We start from the raw sequence: 27,295 nt of genomic DNA, 5'->3' as shown, positions 1-27,295 counted from the left end.
GGTTAGTGGAAATATAAAATAGCACAGTCGCTTTGGAAAATGGTTTGACAGTTTCTCAAAATGTTAAATATAGAGTTATATGATCCAGGAATTTTATTCCTAGATACATAACCAAGCGAAATGAAAACAAATATCTATACAAAAATATGTACAGGGATGTACATAGCAGGATTATTCATGATAGCCTACAGTGGAAGCAACCAAAATAACCATTAACTGACAAATGAATAGTTTGGTATAGATATGCAATGAAATATTCGGCAATGAAAAGGAATGGTGTTGTGGCACGTGCTATAACCTGGAATCACCTTGAAAACATTATGCTGAGAGAAAGAAGCCAGTTACAAAGGACCGTATATTGTATGATTCCATTTACGTGAAATGTACAGAATCAGTAAATCTATAGAAACAGAAAGTAGACTAGTGGTTGTAAAAGCAGACCTGTAAAAGCAGAGAATAATAAACAGAGAATGATTGTTAGTGGGTATGAGGTGTTTTGGGGGGTAATGAAAATGTTCTAAATTAAATTGTGATGATGGTTACACAACTCTGAATATACCAAAAAGCACTAACTGTGCACCCTACATGAGTGTCTTAGATGGCGTACGAACTATATCTCAAACTGTTTAATCCAAAGCAAATTAAATTTTAAAAATATAATTTTGTGACCAACAGAAAGATGAAAGGAAAATACACCAAAAGATGAACTATGGTTCTCTCTGTGCTGAGGAATTATGGTTGATTTTTATTTTTTTCTTCATACTTTTTGGAATTTTGCAAAATGCTACAACAATTTTTTATTACTTTTTATTTTTTAAACTTACAATTTAAAAATGTATTCAAATTACAGTAAAAGGAAATGGTGTATACTAAAAGACAGATTTGATTTTTAGAAAGAGGAATATGAAAACTTTTGAATGAATTAAAGCAAACCTAGCCAAGGCAGAAAGAAAAGTTAGGAAACTGCTGTGTCCTCTGGGAAACAACTAATGAAGCCCCAAATCAAAGCAGTGGCTCTAGGGATCAAGTGAAAAGGATGGAACTTTCAAAAATATTAAGTAAAATCACCAATTATGTACACAAAAAGAATAAATTCATGAATTCAGTCAGAGTTTCAATTTGGGATAAGTGGGTAAATAGTCGAACCTATCAATACCTTAGAAATAACTCATGATGTGGGATAATATATATATTACTTCAAAATCAATTTTTATTTAAGGAGACAATAGTCCTTAAGCACAGGTTGAGAGTCAAAATATCTTACCTTGAAAACCCACTCCTGAAGTTTACGATGACGTTTCTAGTTGTGTCACTAACTAGCTTTGCAATGTTGAGCAAAACACTTTGGTTCTTCATTGAGAATTTGCGCAAGAAGGTGCTCTAAAACAGTGAGTGTAAAAGAGTAGTCCCTGGACCAACCACATCAGCATCATCACATGGGAATTTTATAAAGATGTAGATTCTTAGGCCCCACCCCAACCCTACAGAATCAGAAACTGTGTGTGGGCCCAGCAATCTTTTCCTTTTAATATTTATTTTTTATTCATTTGTTATGAATTGGCAATAATTGTGTATATTTATGGGGAACGATGTTATTTTTGATCTATGTATAAATTATAAAAAGATTCAATCAAGCTAATTAACATATCCATCACCTCAATTATTTATCTTTTTTTTTTTTTTGTGATGGGAATGTTAAATGCCTATTAGCAATTTTGAAATATATGATACATTATTATTAACTGTGGTCACCACGCAGTGCAAGAGATCACTAAAACTTATTCCTCCAGTCTAACTGAAACTTTGTACCCTTGGGTCAACATTTCCCCTTTCGCCATTCCTTCCCCTCTCCCCCAGTCTCTGGTAACCCCTTTTCTAGTTTCTGTATCTATGAAATTGACTTTTTGAGTTTCCACATGTGACTTCATATGATACTTGTCTTTCTGTCCCTGGCTTATTTCCTTTAGATAATGCCCTTCAGTTCCATCCATGTTGTTATAAATGACAACATTTCCTTCTTCTTTTTAAAGGCTGCATAGTATTCCATTGTGTCCATATACCAAACTTCTGATAAGAGGCTAGTATCTAAAATATATAAGGAACTCAAGCAACTCTATAGCAAGACAACAATTGCTAAAAAGTGGGGCAAAGGATTTAAACAGACGTTTCTCAAAAGAAGAGATATGAATGGCCAATAGATATATGACAAAATGCTTAACATCTCTATTCATTAGGAAAACACAAATTAAAACCACAATGAGATATTACCTCATACCTGTTAGAATGTCGGTTATCAAAATGATGAGTGATAAGTGTTGGCGAAGATGTGCAGAAAAGGGAATACTTGTACGTTTTTGGTGGGAATGTAAATTGGTACAGCCATTATGGAAAAGAATATGACAGTTCCTCAGAAAAGCTAAAAAGAGAGTCCTGCATGCTGGCTGCCTGGACATAAACTCAGTGCTGCTGGCAAGGCATGGCAGGAGTGAAACTGACCTTGCTGGCTGCATGGGAGCTGGGTGAGGCCTGTCACCGCTGGCTTTCCCCAACTTCCCTGGTGACCTGTATGGCACAGTAGGGGCAGCCATAATTTTCCCTGGAACATAACTCTGGTAACCTGAGAACCCCCCACCAATCTCCCACAGTGGCTGCAGCAAACCCCACCCAAGGATAGTCTGAGTTCAGACCCACCTAACCCTGCCCCAACCTAATGGTTTTTCTCTACCTGCTCTGGTAGCCAAAGACAAAAGACATAAACTCAGGAGTTCTATGGCCCGGCCCATTACCTAAGAAACTTGAATACTTATCCCGGTCAACATAAGGCAAGCTTACATTCCCCTTCTACTACCACAGCTGGTGCTCTCTTGAAAGTGCCACCTCCTGGCTGGAGGGCCAACGAACTCAAGCAACTGATAACAGAACAATCCTGCTCTAAAGAGGGAGAAAACAACAGCCAATTCCATTACCTGCAACATCCTGGCTAACCAGAGATTCTGAGTCTGAGCAGGTGACAACTTCCCTGCTAGCATAACCACCATTTGAGAAAACCAGCACACTAAACAAAACTATAACCAAGGACTCCCACAGAGTCCACTTCATTCCCCTGCCACCTCCACTGGAGCAGGTGCTGGTATTCATGGCTGGGAGTCCTGAAGATGGATCATATCACAGGACTCTTTGCAGACATTCTCCAGCACCAGACCGGAGCCTAGTAGCCCCAATGGATGGCTAGACACAGAAGGAAAATAACAATGATTGCCGTCTGGCTCTCAGGAAGCCCCATCCCTAGGGGAAATGGAAGAGCACATCAAGGGATCACATCAAGGGATCACCCCATGGGAAAAAAAGAATATGGACAGCAGCCCTTGAGTTCCAGATCTTTCCACTGAAACAGTGTACCCAAATGAGAAGGAACCAGAAAAGTAATTCTGGTAATATTACAAAACAAGGTTCAATAACACTACCAAAAGACACACTAGAGAAGAAATATCTTAATTTCCAGATAAAGAATTCAGAAGGTTGATTATTAAGCTACTCAAGAAGGTACCAGAGAAAGGTGAAAACCAACTTAAAGAGATTTTTTTAAAATACAGGATATGAATCAAAAAAACTTCAAAGAAATATATATCATAAAGAAAAGAAAATCACAACTTCTAGAAATGAAAGATATACTTCGATAAATACAAAATACACTGGAAAGTTTCAACAATAGAATTCAGCCGGGCGCTGTGGCTCACAACTGTAATCCCAACACTTTGGGAGGCCGAGGCGGGCAGATCACCTGAGGTCAGGAGTTCAAGACCAGCCTGACCAACATGGAGAAACCCCGTCTCCACTAAAAATACAAAATTAGCTGGCATTGTGGCATCTGCCTGTAATGTCACCTACTCAGGAAGCTGAGGCAGGAGAATTGCTTGAACCCGGGAGGCAGAAGTTGCAGTCAGCTGAGATCACAGCATTGCACTCCAGCCTGGGCAACAAGAGCAAAACTCTTTCTCAAAAACAAAAAATTAAATTAAATTAAATTAAATTAAATTAAACAATGATTTAAAATTATATCTTTTCTTTTTGGAGACAGACCCAGACTGGAGTGCAGTGGTTCTTGGTTCCCAGGTTCAAGCAGTTCTCCTGTCTCAGCCTCCTGAGTAGCTGGGATTACAAGCGTGCAGCACCGAGCTCAGCTAGTTTTTTTGTATTTTTAGTAGAGACGGGGTTTCACCATGTTGCCAGGCTGGTCTCGAACTCCTGACCTCAAGTGATCTGCTTCAGTCTCCCAAAGTGCTGGGATTACAGGCGTGAGCCACTGCGCCAGGCTATCATTCTAATCATAAGTGAGGGATAAGATTTTTAAGAGATAAAAGGGTAGGTGGATTGGCATCACTACAGGCTGAGGTACCAGTGGGAATGCAGAAATGGGACTTATAATTTTGTAATTTATAGTTTATTTGTAATAAGAGGAAATCAGACAACTGAAGCAGGGAAGGGGGCAGCATTGGTCAGCATTAATCAACAAACTTGGATGAGTAGAGTAGGCCAACTTAGAAAAATGGTTTTTTTGTTATTGTTGTTTGTTTGTTTTTCTGAGATGGGGGGTCTCACTTTCTCACCCAGGCTGGAGTGCAGTGATGCAATCATAACTCACTGCAGCCTCCAACTCCTTGTCCCAAGTGATGCTCCTGCTTCAGCCTCCTGAGTAGCTGGGACTATAAACCTGCACCATCATGCTCAACTAATTTTTAAAATTTTTTATGTAAAGATGAAGTCTCACCATCTTGCCCAGGCTAAGACAGCTCTCAAATACTGAATGTTAGATTTATGCTCAAAGTTGATTATCTTCTCTATGTGTGTATTATACTTGGGTTAATGTAGTTATTATATAAATTTAAAGAAATGCAAGCATTATAGAACAAAACCACAAGAATAATAAAAAAATTAAACTTTGTACCAACGTACTCTGTGATAACATGCTCTGACCTGAGAAAAGGATCGCAGAATGTTTCATGTTTTAGCTCTATCAAGATGTCATTTCTCTTATAGCTTCTGAAGCTATAAAACTGGGTCTTCTCTACAGATTCTCTTTTAGAACAAACTTTCCCCTTCCAAAGTCTTGAAATCCACTTCAATGCTCCCTTATACTCTTTTTATTAAAGGAATATCTTAATTAAATCCTCATTCAGTTAGTGAAAAAAGTCATTCATAGTTTCTTTCAAATCCTTAATGAGTCTACAGATTAGGGGATTAAGGATTACTCCTCTCAACAAATGACATTTCAGTTGAGCTGGCATTAGTTTAATCTTCTTGGTTATTTCACATTGTTAATACTATCCATTAAACATCTTTAAATTACTAAAATCCAGTCTATTATTAAAGCAGAAAAAAAATCATTTTTATGACTATGTACCTTAGAATTCTCAGTAGTGAAGGTATTTTCCCAACTCTTCAGTCCAGCTTTTGAGCCTGCAATAACTACCCCTGTGTCTGGCTTACCCATCTTATTTTTCCTTTTCTTCCAGGTAGTACCAAAGAAACATCAAGTTAACCTTCATCCTTTCCTGGGAGTACAATCAGCTAGTTCCTCCACCTATACCTGCTAAAAATTCTGGCCCATGATAAGTTGAATAAATAGTTGCTGAATTGAAGTAAGTCTCATCTTTCTATCCTCTGCCAATTCACATTACTCATACTTATCAAAGATTGGCTGACATTTCTCACAGAATGAGTTGAATGAATAACTAGCTCTGGCATCACTGTCCTTCTTAATAGGTCCTCAGCATTGATTTTATCCACCTTTTAAAGTGCATTTCAGGATGCATTATCCAATAATCAGTATTAGGACAAATGAAAATACATAGAGAAATAGTTAACTTAGATTTCTTCCTCACATCTCTTCAAATATAAATTTCAGATAGACTAAAATGTTAAATTACAAAAAAAAAATCTAAGTTTAGAAGAAAATACTAGTGAGTTTTATATAACATTTGGGATAAAGATTTGATATAGCAAAGGCAGTTTAACAGACTTGATTACATAAGCTTTTTAATTGCTTTTAAAAAAGAACAGCAAAAATAAACACTTGTAAATTTAAGTTATGAAAAATATTTGCAATGAGATAAAATGTTAATTTCCTTGAGTAACAAAAAATATCTTACAAATTAGTAATAAAACAGGAGTTTTAAAACACCAATCAAAAAATGGCTAAAGTGCATTAACAGGCAAAACACAGAAAAGGGAATAAAAATGTTTCATAGGCATATGACAAATTGTCCCACCTCACTAGTAATCAAAGTAAACTGAAACAAAAAGATGCTATGCAGTATAGGCATTGTGGAGAGGCCACAAATAACCAAAACTTGTGTTTGGTACCCAGTGTGGGTTCAGGAAGCAGACTCTCTCATACATTGCTGGTGAATATAAAAAGCCCTTCTGCAGAGCATTTTCAAGATGCTCTTCACCTCTAGAAGCTTATCCTAAGGAGTTAATTCCTGTGGCCAAAAATTTAGCTAAAGAATTATTCACGTCATCATTTCACACAATACTGAAAGCATTGGGAATAATCTAAACATTCAACAGTTGGGAGTCGATTAATACATGATCATATAACTTAACAACGATGTAGTCATTGTAAACAATGCAGTAAAATATTTAAAGGGTTAGAAAGCTGTTTACTGTAAAATGAAAAGAGCAGATGCCCAGATTTAAAATGTTTATTTCTGAGTAGAATTGGGTATAATTTGCATTTTCTCATTTTTATTTATCAGAATTAGCAGTATTTAAAGGAAAAAATCTTTTTGCAGTGAGCATGTGTAAGGAACTCCCAAGAGTAGGACTTTTGGGGCAGAAGTTGAGTTTAGACAATATTATGGATTTCAACCTCCAGGCATTTAGAGCATGTATTATTCTTCCATTTTGGGAAATCTAAAAGGCATACCTTCAAAGTGCTCTTTCTTGGTCATATGGAAACTATTATTATTATAAAATAACTTTTTTACTTTCATAAATCCTCAAAAAATCAGTATTAATAATTTCTGGAGCTTCCAAGGTACATAAATGACCAAAGGTTTACCTCTTAAGCTGTAAATTTTTATACCACATGATAGCTATTTTAGATGAACATCTCTAATATTTTATGCACTTCCATGATGGCTTCAGTAATGCTTGTTGAATGTGATCGAGACTCTTCCAGATAGCTCAAGATTATGGCTGTGCACGTCATATCTGATTCTATGATATGCCAGTGCTCTTAGGGCTACTAAGATACATGACTCTAAATGGCCTCAGTCATGGTGCTTTCTAGTTTCAATGGTAAAATTTTATGTTATTTGTGTTTCTTCCCTGGCTTTCAGCTGTTATTTCTTTTTTATTTTTATTTATTTATTGTTTCCTTTTTTGAGATCAAGTCTTGCTCTGTTGCCCAGGCTGGAGTGCAGGGGCACAATCTTGGCTCACTGCAACCTCCACCTTCCAGGTTCAAGCAAGAGCCTCCTGCCTCAGCCTCGGGTAGTAGCTGGGACTGCAGGCATGTGCCACCACACCAGCTAATTTTTTTTTTTTTTTTTTTTTTTTTGTATTTTTAGAAGAGACTAGGATTTACCGTATTAGCCAGGATGGTCTCGATCTCCAGACCTTGTGACCCACCCACCTGGGCCTCCCAAAGTGCTGGGATTACAGGAGTGAGCCACCGCGCTTGGCCCTGTTATTTCTTGATGTTGTCTATATGCTAATGTGGGTTAGCCTCTTAACCCAAATTCTCCATTGAGACTTCTAGTATGTGGTGAGATTGGAAACTACATGACCAAATCAACAAGAATTATGTGTAAAATGAGAATAAACAGTCTCTAAGGGAAGTTTAGGTGTTTTCTTATGAATAAAGTGTATACATTATGTTAAGTGAAATAAGCCAGGCACAGAAAATAAAACACCACATGTTCTCACTCATATGCAGAAGCTTAAAAAAGTTGATCTCATAGAAGGAAAAAGTAGAAGAGGATGTTAGAGGCTGGGGAGGGTTATGGGGAAGCAGGGGAATGGGAGAAATTTGTTCAAGGGTACAAAATTTATCACCAGATAGGAGGAATAAGTTCTAGGGTTCTATAGCACTGTTAAGGTCACTACAGCTAAAAATAATATGTATTTTCAAATAGCTAGAAGAGAGGATATTAAATGTTCCCAACACAAAGAAATGACAAATGTTTGAGATAATGATATGCTAATTAGCCTGAACTCATCCTTACACATTGTACGGATTGAGACATCACTGTGTACCCCATAAATATGTACAGTTACTCTGTGTCAAGGTAAAAAATAACTAATAAAAAAGGTATAACAAAAAAAGAATGAAGTGTGTAGGCTTAATGCAGCCATTTTGTGACAGTTATTTGATGCTGCATATCCTTTATTTTAGGAGATACAATTGCTGTATAATTCAGTTCCACAAAGACAATGTGTTACTGCATTTCTTAGGCTTGAAATTTTCAAGAATAGTTTATTTAATAAATTACAAATATAGACATTAATAGTTTCAGATCTTTTATAAAAATGTTACAAACAGATATGATACCAAGGTGTTGTCATACTGACCACTTATGTCATGGTGTTCCTGTTTGAATCAAGCAAAAAAATGATTGATTCAGATAGGAACACCATGACATAAGTAGTCAGTCACTTCTTTTTGTATAAACTCAACTGCAGCAAAGCTGACCTATGGTTTTGAAAGTCAAGATAGTGACTACCATTGGGGTCAATCACTGGTACACAGTATCTCTGGGTCACAGTTACTATTTTTTCTTGATCTGCATTTGGTTTACTAGATGCTTTTACTTTCTGAAAAGTCACTGACTACACACTTATGATTTGGGTAGTTCTCTCAATGTACCTTACTCGTCAAAAGAGGTTTTACACAATTTACACAATTTTACACAATTTACACAAAAATTAAGTCCTTTCAAATATAAAAATCCAGCAATTCCCCTCCTCAGTATCTACCCACAGGAAAAGAAGTCATTAAAAGGAAAAGATATTTGCACATTGATGTTTATAGTAGCACAATTTGCAATTGCAAAAGTATGGAATCAGCCCAAATGTCCTTCAATCAACAAGTGGATAAAGAAAATTTGATACTTGTATACCATGGAATACTCAACCATAGAAAGGAACAAACTAATGGCATTTGCAGCAACCTGGTTGGAATTAAAGACCATTATTCTAAGTGAACTAACTCAGGAATGGAAAACCACACATCGTATGCTCTCACTCATAAGTGTGAGCTAAGCTATCAGGATGCAAAGGCATAAGAATGATACAGTGAACTTTGGGGACTCACGGGGAAGGTTAGGAAGGGGTTGTGTGATAAAAGACTACACATAGGGTAGTGTGTGCACTGCTCAGGTGATGGGTGTACCAAAATATCAGAAATCACCACTAAAGAACTTATTAATGTAGCCAAACACCATTTGTTCCCCAAAAACCTATTGAAATTTTTTTTAAAAAGGGAAATGTACAGTGGAATTTTGTCTTTGGGCTATAAAGGGTTAACAATTCTTGTTTTTGTTTGTGTGTTTGTTTGTTTTTGAGATGGAGTCTCACTCAGCTGTCCAGCCTGGAGTACAGTGGTGTGATCTTGGCTCACTGCAACCACCATCTCCCGGGTTCAAGCAATTCTCCCATCTCAGCCTCCAGAGTAGCTGGGATTACAGGCACCCTCCATCATGCCCAGCTAATTTTTGTACTTTAGTAGAGAGAGAGTTTCACCATGTTGGCCAGGCTGGTCTTGAACTCCTGACCTCAGGTGATCTGCCCACCTGGTTCTCCCAAAGTGCTAGGATTATAGGCATGAGCCACCGCGCCCGGCCTTATTTGCTTCTCAGCAACAAATGTTCTTCTTTGGTGAATTTGGACTATATGTTACCACTTATTTATTCTAACAAAGTACACTTTCTCCCATGGTGGAACACAACAAAAAGTCTAAGGTCTATAGTTGGGCTCAAAGGCAATTAGAATTTTATTGGAAATTGATATTTGATTGTTTCGATCAATGTTTTTCATATTCTTATTTTGGAGTGATGATTTGTCGCTCTCCTGCTACACTTAGTCAAAGGAATGTAGGGAGGATCAAATAAAATAATGTTTGTGAAAGTATTTTAAGTGCCAGACTAATAGGTACCATCACTACTATCATCATCATGATCATCATTACCATCATCAGCAGCATCCTTGTATTTACCCTAGACTAGAAAAGATGAGCTTGACATATTTGTCATTCCTTGTGGTTATTTTGCTTATTTCTTATATCATGAACACTAGACTGCTTCCTGAGCTAGAAATTCCCACATCAGGGAGAGCCAGTATGTGGCAGGATTGCCTGGGTGCCATCCACACTGAAGGAAAATCGTGAATCAATCACAGTAATCTTTTACAGCTGAGCATGGCATTTGCGTCAGAATTCTTCTCAATACTGCATTTTAATCGTTTAAATTTGATATGTGAGAGCAAACCTATTTCCCATCCTGACCTAGGCTCTAAGGCTATTTCTGTAGAGGTAAAATTACAGATTTATAGCATTAGAAGATGAGAAGGGCTGTAAAGATTTATGAAGTCCAGGGTTTATTAAGTGTGGTCCTTCAGCCACCTGCAGCATCATCTGTGAATTTCTCAAAAATGTAAATTCTTACCCTCACACCCCAAACTACTGAATCAGACACTCCAAAGTTGGGATTCTAGAATCAAGGTTTTAACAAATTATCCAGTGATTCTGGGAGTTATAAAGTATGAGAACCACTGCTGCAGTCCATTCCTCTCAGTTCTTGCTCATAAAGAATCTCAGGTGTCCAGGTGTCAAGCAATTTTCCCAAGCCGATCCATGGAATTAGTTGCCTAACAGAAACAATAACCAACTTTCCAATTCCCAGGTGATATATTAGTCAATAAGTTTAAAAATGCAACAAAAAAGTCCCTCAAATTTCTACCTCCTTAAATTTCTAATTGGAAATGCTTGTCATTGCCTGGCATCTTTTGGGGACTACCTCCCAACATGTTAGTCTCTATGGTTCAGGTATAGAACCTTGGATGGGCTCAAGATCTCAATTTAGCCAGAGAATCTCTCAATCCCCTCATTCCTGCCAAGAACGCAGACACTAGAGGTCACACGTACCTGAAACTTTCAGTCTTCATTGTCACCTTATGAAAAAAATCCTGACTGAAAATAAAGTCAGTACAGAGAAAAGTGAGACTGAGAGATGGACAGAAAAAAGTGAGTTTTCATGACACTGTTTCAATTTCAACTCTGGTCTAGCTCAGCCTGGAAGATACAGTGAATTGGTCTGTTACGTAAATGGCCTCCTCTCCTCTTGTGTTTACTAATTCTTTTGCAAGGGCATTATTTTTAACACCTGTAGTTTAATCACCAGAGAGGGTGGGCTATGCAGGGCAAAGTTCTCCACCGAGTTTCTTTCCAACAGGGTCCCTTCAAGAACGCCAAATGCTGCTTTAACTCTGATGCTAGTTCCCCTAGAACACTGACAGGACTAGAAACTTGTAATAGTCTCCATTTCTGCTAATATATTACATAGCATATTCAGAACAGGGTCCCTGGACAGCCATACCACACTTCATTTTACAATAATGAGAGGCAGAGATCTCTTCTTTGGTGCACTGAGAAATATTAGCCGGGAACTAAACAATTCACAGAGGCCAGTCCTTTGTCAAGATCAATCTCCCCCAGCTGTGTGAAGGCCCTTAATACGTTCTTCTCATGAAAATCTTGCCCGACGGAAAGTAAGATGGAATGCTTCTACCACCATGCTCCTGCTCCGTCTCCTCCAGTTTCCTCTATGCCCCCACCACCTGTGGTTTGTGGACACATTTCTTAGCAGAGTTATCTTCCTTCCTCCGCCTCCCCTCAACCCAGAGCTCTCTAGATGACACCCCCACCACTGCACTGCCATGGTTTCTCTCCAAAGCTCCAGTTCCTTAGTTTCTGTCCTTATTCTTCTCACACTTTCCTGTCCTGATCTCCCCTTTCTCCTGCTTCTCGTCTAACTTGTTCATGATATGTTGCTCTTCACGTGGGTTCTTTTCTCAGTCACTGCTTCTCCCTCCCTAGGTTTTTTCTGAATGATCTTTTCTTTCCTCTGATTTCAAGTACCACCAAATCTATGGATCCATCCTAAACCGCTTCCTCTTCCTTCAGTTCAGATTTAATGTAAATGATTAAGATATCCACAGTATCTTAAATTCAGCATATCTAACCCCTAAAAATGCTCATTACCTCCCACACCTGCCCATTCCTGTCTGCACGATCTCACTGGTCAGCATCACCATTCACCCTTCACCTTAGCTTCACACTTGACCTTCATCTTTGACTCCTCCTCCACCACTTCCCACGCAGCCAACCCTCAAGCACTGCCTTATCTTTCTTCCTATTTAGTTATTGAATCCTAGTTTAGATGCTTATCATTTCTTATGTCAATTATTGCAGTTGCCTTTTAATTGGTTCTCCTGCCTTTAACCCCTCCCTGCTTATAGCCACCAAATTAATCCCATGTGAAATAAAAATCTGTGTTGCCATCTTGCTTCCGTATGTCCGGGGGCTCTCTGAGTCTGCAGGAAGAGAACAAACTCCTTAGCATGGTGCAGGGGCACACAAGCTCCTTGCCTGGCACTTGTGCACTCCAGAAAAATTAAATTAATTCTGTTTCTCTCTCCTACTGAGCTGTCTCTCTGTCTTTGTCCATGTTCTCTCCACTGTCTGTAAGCACTTCCTGTATCTTCACTTACTATTCCACTCTTACCTGCTAAGTATCAGCTGAGGCCTGACCTTGCCCAGGATGCCATTCCTGACTCCACATGGCTAGACTGGATTCCTCCTCTGAGATTTTATTAGCTTGGTACATGTCTCTTTTTCCAAATATTTTTAAGAAATCATTTCTTTGTAAGTCCGCCTCTGCTTTGAACTGTGACCTTCCTGAGAACAGGAATTGCATCTATTTATCTTTGTGACTGACTGGAAGTAACAGCTTAGTGACTGCTTCCTAAATGGGTGAATCAGAGGGCTGGTGAGGTTTATAATGCATGGGAGTCCGAAAACACCATTTATCGAAAGTACACCAAAGATAAATCCATTTAAATGGAACTATTTTAAATGGGCCATACTGAGCCTGCCATCAGAATCACCAGAGTGTCATTAGCCCTAATTATCTTCCTGAATTTAATTGATACTTAACAAGGTAGAGCATTAGAGGAGATATTTATTCCTCTAATATTCATATCATAACATAATGCACTCTTGCAAATTCAAAATTACAGCTTTGTGACCTGAGGAGGTAAAACATAGTTTGCCTAGAGAAAAAGTGTCCTTCAAGCATACCCGGAGTGTTAAGAAAACATGAATTAAGAAACTTCTTGACAAAATGCAAATATCCTTTTCCGTCCATCTGTTCTATCTAATATTCTTTAATACATGAAAACTGTAAAAATTAATAAAAGATGCTATAAATGTTACTGCTGAAGAGAGTCCTACAGGATGAAAGAGGTGCGTTTCAGCCTCATTAATCACCACACTGCGAAGGCATTGGGAAAAGATCCATCCCTCATTTGTCAGGTGATAATTAAAATGATCACACAACATGAACAGAAAGAAAAAGTGCCTCAAGGGCCACTGTGTGGGCAGGTGACACCAATCTCGCCCTAAGTCATTATCTCTAGTGAGCCGAAATAAGGAACTCTTTTGTTTAGGGCCAGTGAACAGGCTGGTAAGATCTAATTTTCAGAGATCCGAATTAGAGAGCTGGGGCAATGGAGAGTGATTTCATTTAAATGAGTGCCCTAGAGCCACATGGGCCCATAGACAAGGGTTGGCCTCTTCATTCTTTCAACAACACTCTAACATTGAGTGGCCATTGACTGTCTGCCAGGCATGCTGCATATACTATTTGATTTTCACTATAAACCTCTGAGGAGGGTACTGACACCACATTTCACAGACGAGGAAACTGAGACCCAGAAAGTGAATGATTTGCCTGAGGTCTTTGAGGAGCAGAGCCAAGATTGAAGCCCAGACAGTGGGCTCTACTCTTACACACACCAAAGTGTGGTTTGTACCAACAGCAGCAGCATCACCTGGAAGTGTGCATGAAGTGTAAATTCTTGGGCTGTGCTCTAGCTCTATGGAATCAGAAACTCTGGGAGTGGGGTCAGTACTTCGGGTGGTAACTAACCCTCCAGGGGCGTCTGCAGTGCTTAACGCTGATATCCATCACGTTCTTGTATAATACCAAGTTTTAGGGCAGGGCTTCTCAAACTTTAGCATGCGTACAAATCATCTGAAGGACTTGTTAAAATACAGCTCTGATTCAGTAGGTCTGGGGCAGAGCCTGAGAATCTGCTGGTAGTGCTGCTGGTAGTGCTGGTTTGTGGACTACACCTGGAGAAGTAAGGCCCTAGACTGACTGTAAGTGCCTGGAAGCCAGGTTGGCTTTGTTCCTTGCTGTACTCCTGTTTAGAAGACTAGCTGACCCAAGTTTTATGTTGGATGAATACACCATGAGTCAGGATGTCTGCATGTCTGACATATGGACTGCAGAATTGGTGTGAATATATTAATACTGCTAACTTGAAATGCATCTGCCCAACCTGTCAAAATTTCTAATCACAATATGATCCATCACTGATACTCATGAACTACCATTGCCCATTGATGTGACAGATTTTTCATTGTTCTAATCTTTTGAGTGAATATGGCACTTTGAATTTGTCAAAGGGAAGTGAACAAATCATGTTTTGGAAAAGGGGGCAGGCTGTGGGAAGGAAGCCAGAGAGAATGAACCAAGGTTTGAGGAGTATTAAAAAGAGATGCCAAATAACTAAAAACAGAATTACCATTCAACCCAGCAATCCCATTACTGGGTAAATACCCAAAAGAATATAAGTCATTCTACCACAAAGGCACATGCATGCATATGTTAGTCACAGCCCTATTCATAATAGCAAAGACATGGAATCAACCTAGATGTTCATCAACAGTGGACTGGGTGAAGAAAATGTGATAAATATACACTATGGAATAGTATGTGGCTGTAAAAACAAGAATGAAATCATGTCCTTTGCAGCAACATGGATGCAAATGGAGGCCATAATTTTAAGCAAACTAACGTAGAAACAAAAAATCAAATACCTTACATTCTCACTTATAAGTAGGAGCTAAACGCTGAGTACACATAGACACAAAGAAAAGAATAATAGACAGCAGGACCTACTTAAGGTTGCAGGGTAGAAGGAGGGCAAGGAACAAAAACCTACCTATTGAGTATTATGCTCACTACCTGGGTAATGAAATAATCTGTACACCAAACCCTAGCAACATACAGTTTACCCATGTAACAAAACTGCACATATACCCCCTGAGCCTAAAATAAAAGTTGAAAGGAAAAAAGTGTAATTCTCATAACACAAAAAAATAATTAAATAAATAAAGGACACTAGGGAGACAGGTGATTTCCAGTTGGCTAAGGCTCTGAGCATTGCTCCACATTCCATCCTACCTGGACTAAAAGTTAGAAAGTCATAATTTAGGGTCAAAAAACAGAAAGAGTTGGAAAAGCAACGGACCTCCTTTTCTACTAAAGTGGCTCAAAATTGTTGGAAGAAGTTGAATCAAAATTGATATAAATATTATAAAAAAAACTTTAACAGAAAAAAAAAGTCACACAATAAACCTTGAATGAAGAGTTAATGAACGGATAAAGTGTTCAGAATGGCTAGACCATAATGACATGAGCATGAAAATGAGAAAAAACAAAAAGTAGATCGCTTTCTGGATCTCTTCCAGAAAGTGAAAAACACACTTTTCTAAATCCGTGACAAATATCTGGGTCCTTCAAGGAATCAAATATTTTAAAATATTCTACAGGACACAAGACTATAGCTCTTCTTAAGTGAAACACTTGAGCAAGGTAGCTCTTGAAGTATCTGGGTTGACTGAACATTGATAAACACAGTACCTTGATTGTAATCACTGGGCTGCAGTGATTTATAAAAAATAATTCCAAAAATTGATTTTGGACACATTACAAAGCTCAAGAGCAGGACTTCAGCATGTTTCTCATTCTGCCAGAAATCCCCAGCAGAACTGAGAATAATGCTGAGCTGTATTAAAATGGTAGCATAAATATTACTTTGATTAAAATTTAAACAAATTGTAATGAACAGATACAATGGCTCTTTTAGACTTTATATTGACCACATTTAAAGATCAAACGGCCCAACAGGAGTACATGACTTTCAAGCATTCTCAAAATTAGTATTTTGACTACGATCTTTTGAACTAATATTTATAGAATATTTATGTAACTGGGGCAACTTAATATTCTAAACAATGACAATTCTTCAAAGCATTGCTCTAAAAGGAGGAATTTATAGTACATACACTATTAGCATTTCATGACTGACTCATACAGGATAAATTTTGACGTAAAAATCTGATGATCACTAAAGAGAGGCCTTCGATATGATTATTACAATAACTCATTAATAAGTCTATGAAGGGCATAACAAAACTCCATGCACATACCATTTTTTAATGATTATGGTCAGAAGCAGTATTAATTACCTTTTAAAGCACAGAAATACAACTGGTAGACCAAAATAGAAGACTATCCCCTGCTTGCTAGCCCAGTGCCCATCACCTCTATATTACCTAGAATCACATCCACTTTGGGGTCTATTGGGAATAGAAAACACAGGTATGTATCCTGATTCAGAATAAACGAAGCTCCTTGATGTCACATTGTAATGGCTTTTCCAAAAGATATTCCAAACATCTTTTGCTTATTACAGATGCTCTGATATGCTGCCCAGCCACTGAGAGGGCTGCCAGACAGTTCTCAGATAACAGCTCCCATTGGAACCTCTGGCTGAAGAGAACCACTTTGCCCAAGTTTACTGCCTTTTCCTAGGACAGTCAGCACACAGTGACTGAGTGCTGTGTGCATATAAAGGCCCCGACTGTTAAGTCCATCTATAAATGCTCGTTCTGGCTTCAGAATGTCTGAGGCATCTCTGAAGACGACTGAATCCCAGCTTAACTTCTCCTACTGTCCAACTTTCTTCTGTGGTACCTACCCCAACAGGTGTTGACCCAAAGAGCACTCCCTAATAAATCTTTGGCATGTTAGTCACAGCATAGTCTGCTCCCCAGAGAACTCAAAATGTAACAATTAGTAATCAAAGAACCAAACATGTAGCAATTACTAATCAAAGTTCTCCTTGAACAACTGTCTTTATGGAGAACTAGGGGCCATGGTAATAGGACTAAAGCTCTGGATCCTGGAACCATGCAAAGTGCAGGATTGACCCAGAATGACCTTAAATTCTCACTGCCTAAAGATTGAGCTGTCTGGGATGGGCCCAACCACCTTGTCCCTGCAGGAGGTATTGTATTACCTATTTGGTGGTAGAGATAGGGGAGGGTAGGGAAGGCGGGAGTGTTTCGTACCCCAAGGCCCAAAATTCTCCAGATGTTGAGAAGCAGGTAATCCTAAACAAATGCTATAAACAAACAGCTGAAATCCCAAACCAGATGGCCTAGCACCAAATTGGACTGCTTAATTCCCCTGACAAGGCCACGTTCTCACACCTACCCTAGAAAAGGCAGGACAGCAGAGAGAGCAAGTTCTCTGCACTGGAACACAGGATCTCCCTCACAACCTCCCACATGTCCAAAGGATGCCTGGCTTCTTCAGGTCTCTCTGAGGGCGTATGGGAGGAAGGAAGCACGTGGCTTTTCTTCTCTCATTGATGCTGGCTGCATGTGGCTTTTCCTTTCCCTATTAAAGTCTGCCAGTAGTGTTGGAATTTATCTTGAATTTTTGTGGCTAATAAATGGACACCTGTATAGGGCCCTCCTTGCACAATACTGCTGACCACAAAGGAATGAACTCTGCTTAGTACCACTCATGGCTTTTCCAAGACATCAGAGAGGTTAATGGCTACCTGAAAAAAGTTGCTAGGAGAGCCATTAGTAGATTGACCAGGGCATCTGAATATCCCAGAACCAGAGAGCAGATAGCCTGAAGTGAGACGTTTTAAGTAACTGAGCAGAGTTGACCATCCACTGTGAGCAAGAGCAGAATTGTCTTCAGTGACCCTGAGTGCTTCTTCAGCATGGCCAAGTCAACAAGCTAAAAGCATGGGGTGGTGGAGCCCCTATCCTTGATGAAGGAACCGTACCCCAGCTCAGCTTCCCAGGGACCACGGGCTTCCTCCCCATGACAGGAGGGCTATTCCTTAACTAAAGTTGTAGGACATTATGAAATTCATCTTGGACCCTGGCGTATGACAACTGGAGGCCCAAATGGGACCCAAGTTGCACCTCCGAAGGTCCTGTAGTATTTTCCACAAGAATAGCTTTGATTTATGTACAGCATTACCTTTTAAAACACATTCACATGGATTAATTCAGTAAGACCTCAGTAGGTTCACATCAACCTACTGAACCTTTCAAGGGATGTATTAAGTAATCCATACATTTTCAGGAAGAAAAATTGGAACATAGGGTTGGATAAAGGATATTTTCCTTACTGATTTAAGAAAAAATTTTTATAAAAGGCTAGAACTTGAATCACAGCTACTTGCACATGTAATAAATTATCTTTTTTAAAAAAGATAAGATTACATGCAGCTTGTACAGAAATTCCTGGAAATATGGTCAGCATAATTTAAGCACATGATCTAAGCCCTGAAGCTTACTTTAAAACTTCCTTTGATAAAAGCTCTAAAGAGAGAGAGATCAGATGTTCAGAGGCTTAGGTGAGAGGAGGTTGGAGAAAAGGAGTTAGAGCTAAGAGGAAGTGACTGATGGAAAAGAACACAGAAGTCTATGATTAGGCAAGGCAGGATGCTCCATGTAGTCTGTACATTCAAAAGTAATTTTACAAATGTCCCCCAAATGCACTGTATGATGTGGCCACCCAGGACAATTTGACATCCTTGGAGCAATGTGGACTTGCTGTTTCTCTTCTGAAATGCCTGCCCTATTTCTGCTCCTCTGGGAAATAGGATACGTTTCAATAAAATAAGATCTATTCAATACATACGTGCTTATCAGAGGCCCACTGGGTGCCAGATATTTGCCTATAACTGCCATCTACGGAGGGAGAGTCACTCCATTGAGTTAATCTGCCTATGAAATTAAGAAGGGACATGAGTTTTATCTATGCTGATTCGAAATGTCTCCAAACCATGCCCTTAATTTGGTATAGTAATAGTAATTTGTAATAATGTGTCACCAGAAAGCTAAGCAGCATTGCCTTTCTGAGTTACTTCTCATAGAATCCCAGATCCTTAGAAAGTAGAAAGAACCCTAGAGACTAACCATTCTACCCTCCATGTAGCCCCAAAACCTCTTCTCCAAAATCCTGATAGCTGGTCATACAAACAGGAGGGGGTTTCATCTGCTTCCTTTGTTTGCACCTACATGATCCACTTAAGTGCAAGCTTGGTATCACATTACACTCTTGGAAGTGGTGATCTGCAGGGTGCACTTCTGGGGCACAAAAATGCTTCTAAAAGCCCCATGTCTCCCCTGTGTATGACATGCTCATAAAGCAGATGTTTCCTAGTTTTAATTTTTGTGAACTCTCTGATGGATTAAGCCAAACATCTTGCAGCTTTATTCATTATTGCTACAGTGGATAATTTGTGCCTGGGGTAACAGTAATTTGGAGTTATTAATGAAAATGAAAGATAATTTTTAAAAGTATCTAAAACTCTGGCTGACACAAAAACATGGAGTACTCACATGAATTTAATCCAAGTTTCCTTTTTCCACTCCAAAGGATAAATATTACTTTGGTTGCAATAATTTTTAAAAAAGGATGTTGTCACACATGGTCTTGTATTGTGCATTCATTGAACATACCTGCAACCCTTCAATGGCCAGTTTAAGGATTGAAGGTGTCAGTTTGGAGGCTTGTTTGAAGGAAAAATTACTCCAGTCTATAATTAAAATGAAGCCATTTATCTGAAGCTCCGGATCTTCGATTAGAACTTCCAACGACAGCAAGATGGCACGAAGGATGTCTGTGAAGGAGTTCCTGCAGCCAGAGCAGAAAGGAGAGCTGTGTGTGAATATAAGCAGGTGATAGCACATTGCGTGCTACAGTACTGGCCTCCGCATGCCACTGCTCCATGAGCCCAGTCTGCAGGGTCACATTGGCATCCTGTACCCAAAGGTACTGAAAATACATTTGCTAAACTTCACAGCAATAATGCTTCAAGACTTGCAGGTTGGACACCTCCCTCGGATCTGCACCCCAAACTTAATGAGATGACCCTCCTCTGTGTTCCTGTGGCTTTCCATACTCTGGTTCCTCCACAGCCCCAGTTGCATTTTGTTGAAATACATCCCTTACCCATCTCTCTCCCTCACAGAGCTCTGATGTCCTTGAGGGTAGGCATTGGGCCATAATCATAGTTGTTTCCCCAGTACCATGAATCATTGCTGAACAAATGAGGTGAGACCTCAATCAGAGGTGTTTATTTTGGTGAAACCTCTTTTATTTCCTCTGTATTTAAAAAATCCTGTTAAGGGTGTAAAAATATTCATGCCATTGATGCTATTTTTTAGCTTCAATTCTTGGGTAGAGAAAAATAAAACAGGAAGAATAGCTTATTTTCAGTGAAGGTCTATAGAGTGTGATTTGGGAGGGAATTTGCTTTGAGTACATCAGTAACTATGGCAACAGGCAGACCGGAATACTAACTAGAGTGACAGCTCTCCAGTGCTGTGTGTATTCCTCCACATCACATATGCCCATTCACCAGGTGATTTTTGTTTTAAATAATTTTCAGACATGAAGAAGTGATGGCAAATTCACTCTGTTTCTCTCAGTAAATTAACTGAGCTATAAATCTAAGATCTTAGAGGATCTCTAGATTCAGTGTTTTTCTTTGGTGAGCAGGAAAATATGAGCTTGGATGGCAAGTGATGGCAAAATCTGCTACTCCCTTCAAGTGTTCCTTAAAATCCGAAGCCAAGTCCTCTTGTGAAATTAGTGTGAAACAATCAGATTCTTGAACATTCCAATCTGGTTCAAATGCCAGTAACTCCAGATTAGAAATCAGGAAATCTGTGATATAAATGTAAGCCAGGGCCGGGCGCGGTGGCTCACGCCTGTAATCCCAGCACTTTGGGAGGCCAAGGCGGGTGGATCACCTGAGGTCAGGAGATTGAGACCAGCCTGGCCAACAAGGTGAATCCCCGTCTCTACTAAACACACAAAAATTAGCTGGGCATGGTGGCAGGTGCCTGTAATCCCAGCTACTCGGGAGGCTGAGGCAGGAGAATCGCTTGAACCCAGGAGGTGAAGGTTGCAGTGAGCTGAGATCATGCCATTGCACTCCAGTATGGGAGTTGCAGCGAGACTCTGTCTCAAAAAAAAAAAAGTATGCCAGTAAGAATATATTGAATGCCTGGTATAAACTCAGTGTTATGCCTCATGCTTAAAGTTATAAATTAGAACATCCTATTTCTACTTTCAAAGAACTCTTAATTTAGTTGGGATGGGGTGGTAGATTAGCAATATGAAAAGAATAAATACAATTTGAGTAGTCAGGGAAGAGTTTATGGAGGGATGAAGGCTTGAGATAATCTTGAAGAATGGATAGGAATTTTATGGATAATTGGGAAAAGGGGGAGCAAAACTTTTTCAGGAGAGAGAAGTGACACAGATGAAAAATAAAGATATTAGCCCACTCTGTTTCTGTATAGTTCTTCTCACTATAAATCATTTCCTTATATTAAGCCACAATTTTCCTCCTTCAGTCCACCCAGTGGGGGTAGTTCTGCCATACAGAAAAAACCCTCAAGTCTCCCCACACCACACACTTTCAACTATCTAAGCATGGTGGTCATGATAGCCTACATAATCTCTAGACTAAAAAAAAAGTTGTAATTTTAACCATTTCTCATAGAAAATCATTCTTAATACTCTTTTTGTCATTATGGTTTCCTTTCAGATATATTCCCTTTTCATTTCTAGAGATGTCCCATTCCTGTTGTTGTGGAACAGGTTTTCACTGGGACTTTGTATGCTTTTGTTTTTCCTTTCACATCAAAACAATTATTCAAAGATCCAAGTCTTTTTCAGAGATACAGCTTTGTATTGGAAGCAAACATTGATTTAAGAGGATCAAGGGAGCAAAGATTATGAGTTTAGGCAATTCCAAATGGAAATGCCCAATTGGTAAACTGGAAATGAGCATTAGGGCATCAGGGAGTCTGAGCCTACATAAGCTTTCTTAGGAAGAGCATAAACACAGAGAAAGTCAGGATGGAAAGGTTAAGCCTAAGGTAAAGCCTACATAGAGTATTGCGGTTGAAGGTAGAAGAATTAAATAATAAAAGGGGAGAGGATCAAGGGTGTGTTAAAAAAGAAAAAGAAGAAGAGAATGTTTCAAGAAGCAAGGGTATGATAGATTGCGTTACTGTGTTACTGATACCAATTCTTCACTTATCCCTGCATCCACACACTAGCTATGGCCTCATTGAGGATACAGTGTATTTTTTATCTCTTGTTCATGTGATTTGATTTGACAGTAAACATTATTAGTAACTTTAACCACTGGCACCATGACAGGATGCCAATTCCAAGTCTAGCTCTTAAGAGACTTCAGATGTTACCACTTTTCTCTTGCCCTTCTGCCATTGCCACAGTAAAAAATATGCCATAGCCAGCATGCTGAACTGTGAACAAGGGTGAAACACACACAGACCAGTGACTCCCCAGCCAACCAGCAGGTTTTCATTAGAAGTAGTGCCACCTAGGTGAACCCAGCCTAGATAAACTGCAGCTACCCACAGGTGCATAAACAGCAATAAATGATTGCTTTCTTAAGCCACAGAGTTTTGAGATGGTTTGTTACATAGCAATAGCTATCCAATAGCAAAAGGTAGTTAACAAAGTCAAATGGAAAGGAAAGATCAAGGAGAATAGAAAGGAGACAGGACCATTGCATTTGACAACAAGTTCTCTTTGGGGGCTTGTGGGAGAGCACTTTTAGTTGAATAGTGAAGATAGAATTAATTAATTTTGAAGATCTTAAGCAAATTACTTAATCTCTATTTCATTTTATTCCTTTAACTACAAGCTGGCACATCTTTTCATCACATATCCACACTTATCCACTCCAAGAGAAAAACTGAGCTCCACCTGGAAACCATTCTATGCATTTTGGAGACCAGAACCTTATTGCAGGACAGGCACTGGCAGTGAAGGAAATGTTATATTCCTGGGATGATCCCAGGAGAAAAGTAAAAGGATTATGGACTTCATTACAGTTGCCAAATGTTTGAATGCTTTACTTTTCCAGAGAAACTGGGCAGGCAGGAAAGAGTTGCATGGACTGTGTCTCAAGTCATGAAGCTTCGCCAGCGTGGAGGAGTGTGAGCCTACCTCTTAATTTAGCTGCAGTGATTACCTTGATTTTCTTAGTTCTTGGCTTCCTTGTATGAATTTCCTTATTGTTTTCCTCTTCACTTTTTACAGCATCCTCTGACTTCTGGAATCCTAGCTTTTTAAATTTTAAAATGGCTATCACACCAAATAATTTATGTAAATACTCCACCCTCAAACACGTGGAGCATAACTCCCCCTCCATAAGTGAGCTGAGCATCGTGGCTTCCTTCAAAGGGTACAATATAGAAAGAGGAAGAAAGGTTACTGTACAGTGGAGAAACTGTGATCCAGTTCAACCTAGCCAGGGATACATCATGTTGACTGAATTTATTCTTCCTAAGGTGATGAAAATGGCACTTGACCTCTATGATCTTCCTCCCAAATAAATATAACCCAAGAGTAATCATGAGAAAAACATTAGACAAATTCCAATTGAGGGGCATTCTACAAAATACCTGACTGGTACTGCTCAAAATGGTCAAGTTTATCAAAAAACAATGAAAGTTTTAGAAACTGTCACAGCCAAGAGGAACCTAAAGAAACATAAAGATTAAAGGTAATGTAGGATCTTGGGTGGGATCCTGGGACAGAAAAAGGACATTAGGTAAAAACTTAATCCAAATAAAGTATGGACATTAATGAATAATGTATTAATAACGGTTCATTAGTCATAACAGTAACACTGTCCTAATGTAAGGTGAAAATAATAGAGGAAATTAGAAGGCAGGACATAGGGGAAGTCTCTGTACTGTCTTCACAGTAATTGTGTAAATCCAAAATTGTAAATAATGTTTATTTTTTAAAAATAAATGCCGTCTAGAGTTTATAATCTACCATAATAAATCTTCATAAATATTCTAACAAGAATTCTAAGCAAACCAAAATGGACATAAGCAGTTCAGCTACTTTATGCAAATGGCAGAAATGAGAACAGAAGACATTTCTAGAGTTTCTTCATTCTACCAAATCATTTACATTTATATATGATTTAACTCCAAAAACTCAGGGGAAAAATTTTTTTGATTTACTTTATTGTCTGCAATCACAATTCTATCAGAGTATTTTAGCACTTGTATCAAAATGAACTAACATGACAAATGGATATTTACATTTCTCCCACCCTTTTTTATAATTTGCATAGCATTTATACAGTCAGTTATGGATATTAGTTTTGAATTAATTATAAGTTCAAATGTGATAATGTATGTGAGAGGACTGTGTGAACTGCAAATTGCCAGTGAAATGTAAAGAACTCTACTAGCAGAAAATAGGAAACTTAAACTTTTTCCCCATAAAGGATTTTATACAAATTAGGACTTAGTAAATGTTTATCTACAGGGATTTCATCATTATACTGTGAGCAGTTAGAGATTATGAATAGTGAGTCATTTTTAGGTTCTACTGCTGTACATATGAGTTAAGCACCTGAGGCTTTAAAACCAGCCATCCCATTACTGGGTATATACCCAAAGGATTATAAATCATGCTGCTATAAAGACACATGCACACGTATGTTTATTGTGGCACTATTCACAATAGCAAAGACTTGGAATCAACCCAAATGTCCATCAGTGACAGACTGGATTAAGAAAATGTGGTACATATACACCATGGAATACTATGCAGCCATAAAAAAGGATGAGTTTGTGTCCTTTGTAGGGACATGGATGCAGCTGGAAACTATCATTCTCAGCAAACTATCGCAAGAACAGAAAACCAAACACCGCATGTTCTCACTCATAGGTGGGAACCGAACAATGAGATCACTTGGACTCGGGAAGGGGAACATCACACACTGGGGCCTATTATGGGGAGGGGGGAGGGGAGACGGATTGCATTGGGAGTTATACCTGATGTAAATGACGAGTTGATGGGTGCAGCACACCAACATGGCACAAGTATACATATGTAACAAACCTGCACGTTATGCACATGTACCCTACAACTTAAAGTATAATAATAAAAAAAAAACCTAAGTCAACAGCACAATACAAACGAAATACAAAATAGTGGAAATTAGTAAGTTCTTACCAATGAGAAAGTATTCAAGTTTCAAGACATGGCCCACTTGTGTGTTGAGTTTTTAGTGGAGATTCCAGAACTTGATCCCAGGGCTAGACTCATAAGAAAAATGAGGCTATAAGTGATCAGATAACCATGTAAAGATATGATGGGGTTGAAGGTGACATTTTGTTTAGAAGGAACAAGAGGCAGCCTCTTAGTCAATTCCGAAATCACAGGGCACATTCCTATACTAATTTATTGTGCTGCAGCAAGAAGTCTATTACAGACAACCCATAAAGTGAGAGAAAACATTTGCAAACTATGCAACTGACAAAGGACTAATATTCAAAATCTGCAAGGAACTCCAACAAATAAGCAAGAAAAAGACAAACAACCCCATCAAAATGTGGGCTAAGGACATGAATAGACACTTCTCAAAAGAAGATATACAAAGGGCCAACAAACATATGAAAAAATGCTCAATGTCACTAATTATCAGGGAAAGGCAAATCAAAACCACAAACCTAACCTTACTCCTGCAAGAATGGCCATAATAAAAATATAATAGATGTTGGCATGGATGTGGTGAAAAGGGAACACTTTTACACTGCTGGTGGGAATGTAAACTAGTACAACCACTATGAAAAACAGCATGAAGTTTCCTTAAAGAAATAAAAGTAGATCTACCATTTGATCCAGCAATCCCACTGAATATCTACTCACAGGAAAAGAAGTCATTATAAGAAAAAGACATTTGCTCATGCATGTTTATAGCAGCATAATTTGCAATTACAAAAATATGGAATCAGCCCAAATGCCCATCAATCAATGAGTAAATAAAGAAAATGTGGTATGCCATGGAATACCACTCAAGCATAAAAAGAAATGAAATAATGGCATTCACGGCAACCTGAATGGAGTCGGAGACCATTATTCTAAGTGAAGTAACCCGGGAATGGAAAACCAAACATCATATCTTCTCACTTAGAAGTGGCAACTAAGCTATGAGGATGCAAAGGCATAAGAACGACACACTGGCCAGGCGCGTGGCTCACGCCTGTAATCCCAGCACTTTGGGAGGCCGAGGCGGGCAGATCACGAGGTCAGGAGATCGAGACCATCCTGGCTAACACGGTGAAACCCCGTCTCTACTAAAAATACAAAAAATTAGCCGGGCGCGGTGGCGGGCACCTGTAGTGCCAGCTACTCAGGAGGCTGAGGCAGGAGAATGGCGTTAACCCGGGAGGCGGAGCTTGCGGTGAGCCGAGATCCCGCCACTACACTCCAGCCTGGGCAACAGAGTGAGACCTCATCTCAAAAAAAAAAAAAAAAAGGAATGATACAATGGACTTTGGAGACTTGGGGGAAGGATAGGGGCGAATGAGATATAAAAGTGTACACATTGGGTACAGTGTACACTGGTCAGGTGATGGGTGCACCAAAATCTACTAAAGAACTTATCCTTGTAACCAAACACCACCTGTTCCCCCAAAACTCTGCTGAAATAAAAACAAAAAATAAAAATTTTTTATAAAAAAAATCTCTTTGGCCAGTTCTGTCTTTAAACCTCTTGACATCACACTTAGTATGGTGATTTGCTTTTGGAAATTATTTAAGGTCCACCACAAACTACAAAGCAGTTTTGCAGAGGATTTTCACCAAATATTCGTGTCTTGGTTATAGGTGCAAAAACATTGCGTCCCACCACATGTCTTCCTCTCTTCATCCCATTTGAAACGTCTTTCAAAATTACTTACTAAAATAACCATGATGTGGTTCTTACAGTTACAGAGTGTGCTTTGCCTTTCCTCTGATAATGATGTCTAAGCCAAGGTGGAGAGGCA

General features: G+C 39.0%; 1 protein-coding gene across 1 annotated transcript in view; it reads right to left on the bottom strand.

Annotated features, from left to right (window-relative positions):
* CLVS1 (clavesin 1) overlaps positions 1 to 27,295 on the bottom strand; it is a 215,624-nt gene that overhangs the window by 105,069 nt on the left and 83,260 nt on the right. Inside the window, exon 3 of the mRNA XM_008000741.3 lies at positions 19,910 to 20,084. Within this exon, the coding sequence (XP_007998932.1) occupies positions 19,910 to 20,084 (175 nt within the window). The remainder of the gene's footprint in view (positions 1 to 19,909; positions 20,085 to 27,295) is intronic.

Source organism: Chlorocebus sabaeus, chromosome 8 (assembly GCF_047675955.1).
Source record: "Chlorocebus sabaeus isolate Y175 chromosome 8, mChlSab1.0.hap1, whole genome shotgun sequence".
Lineage (NCBI taxonomy): Eukaryota > Metazoa > Chordata > Mammalia > Primates > Cercopithecidae > Chlorocebus > Chlorocebus sabaeus.
The sequence above is the reverse complement of the archived record's forward strand: the minus strand, read 5'-3'. Positions and strand labels throughout refer to the sequence as shown.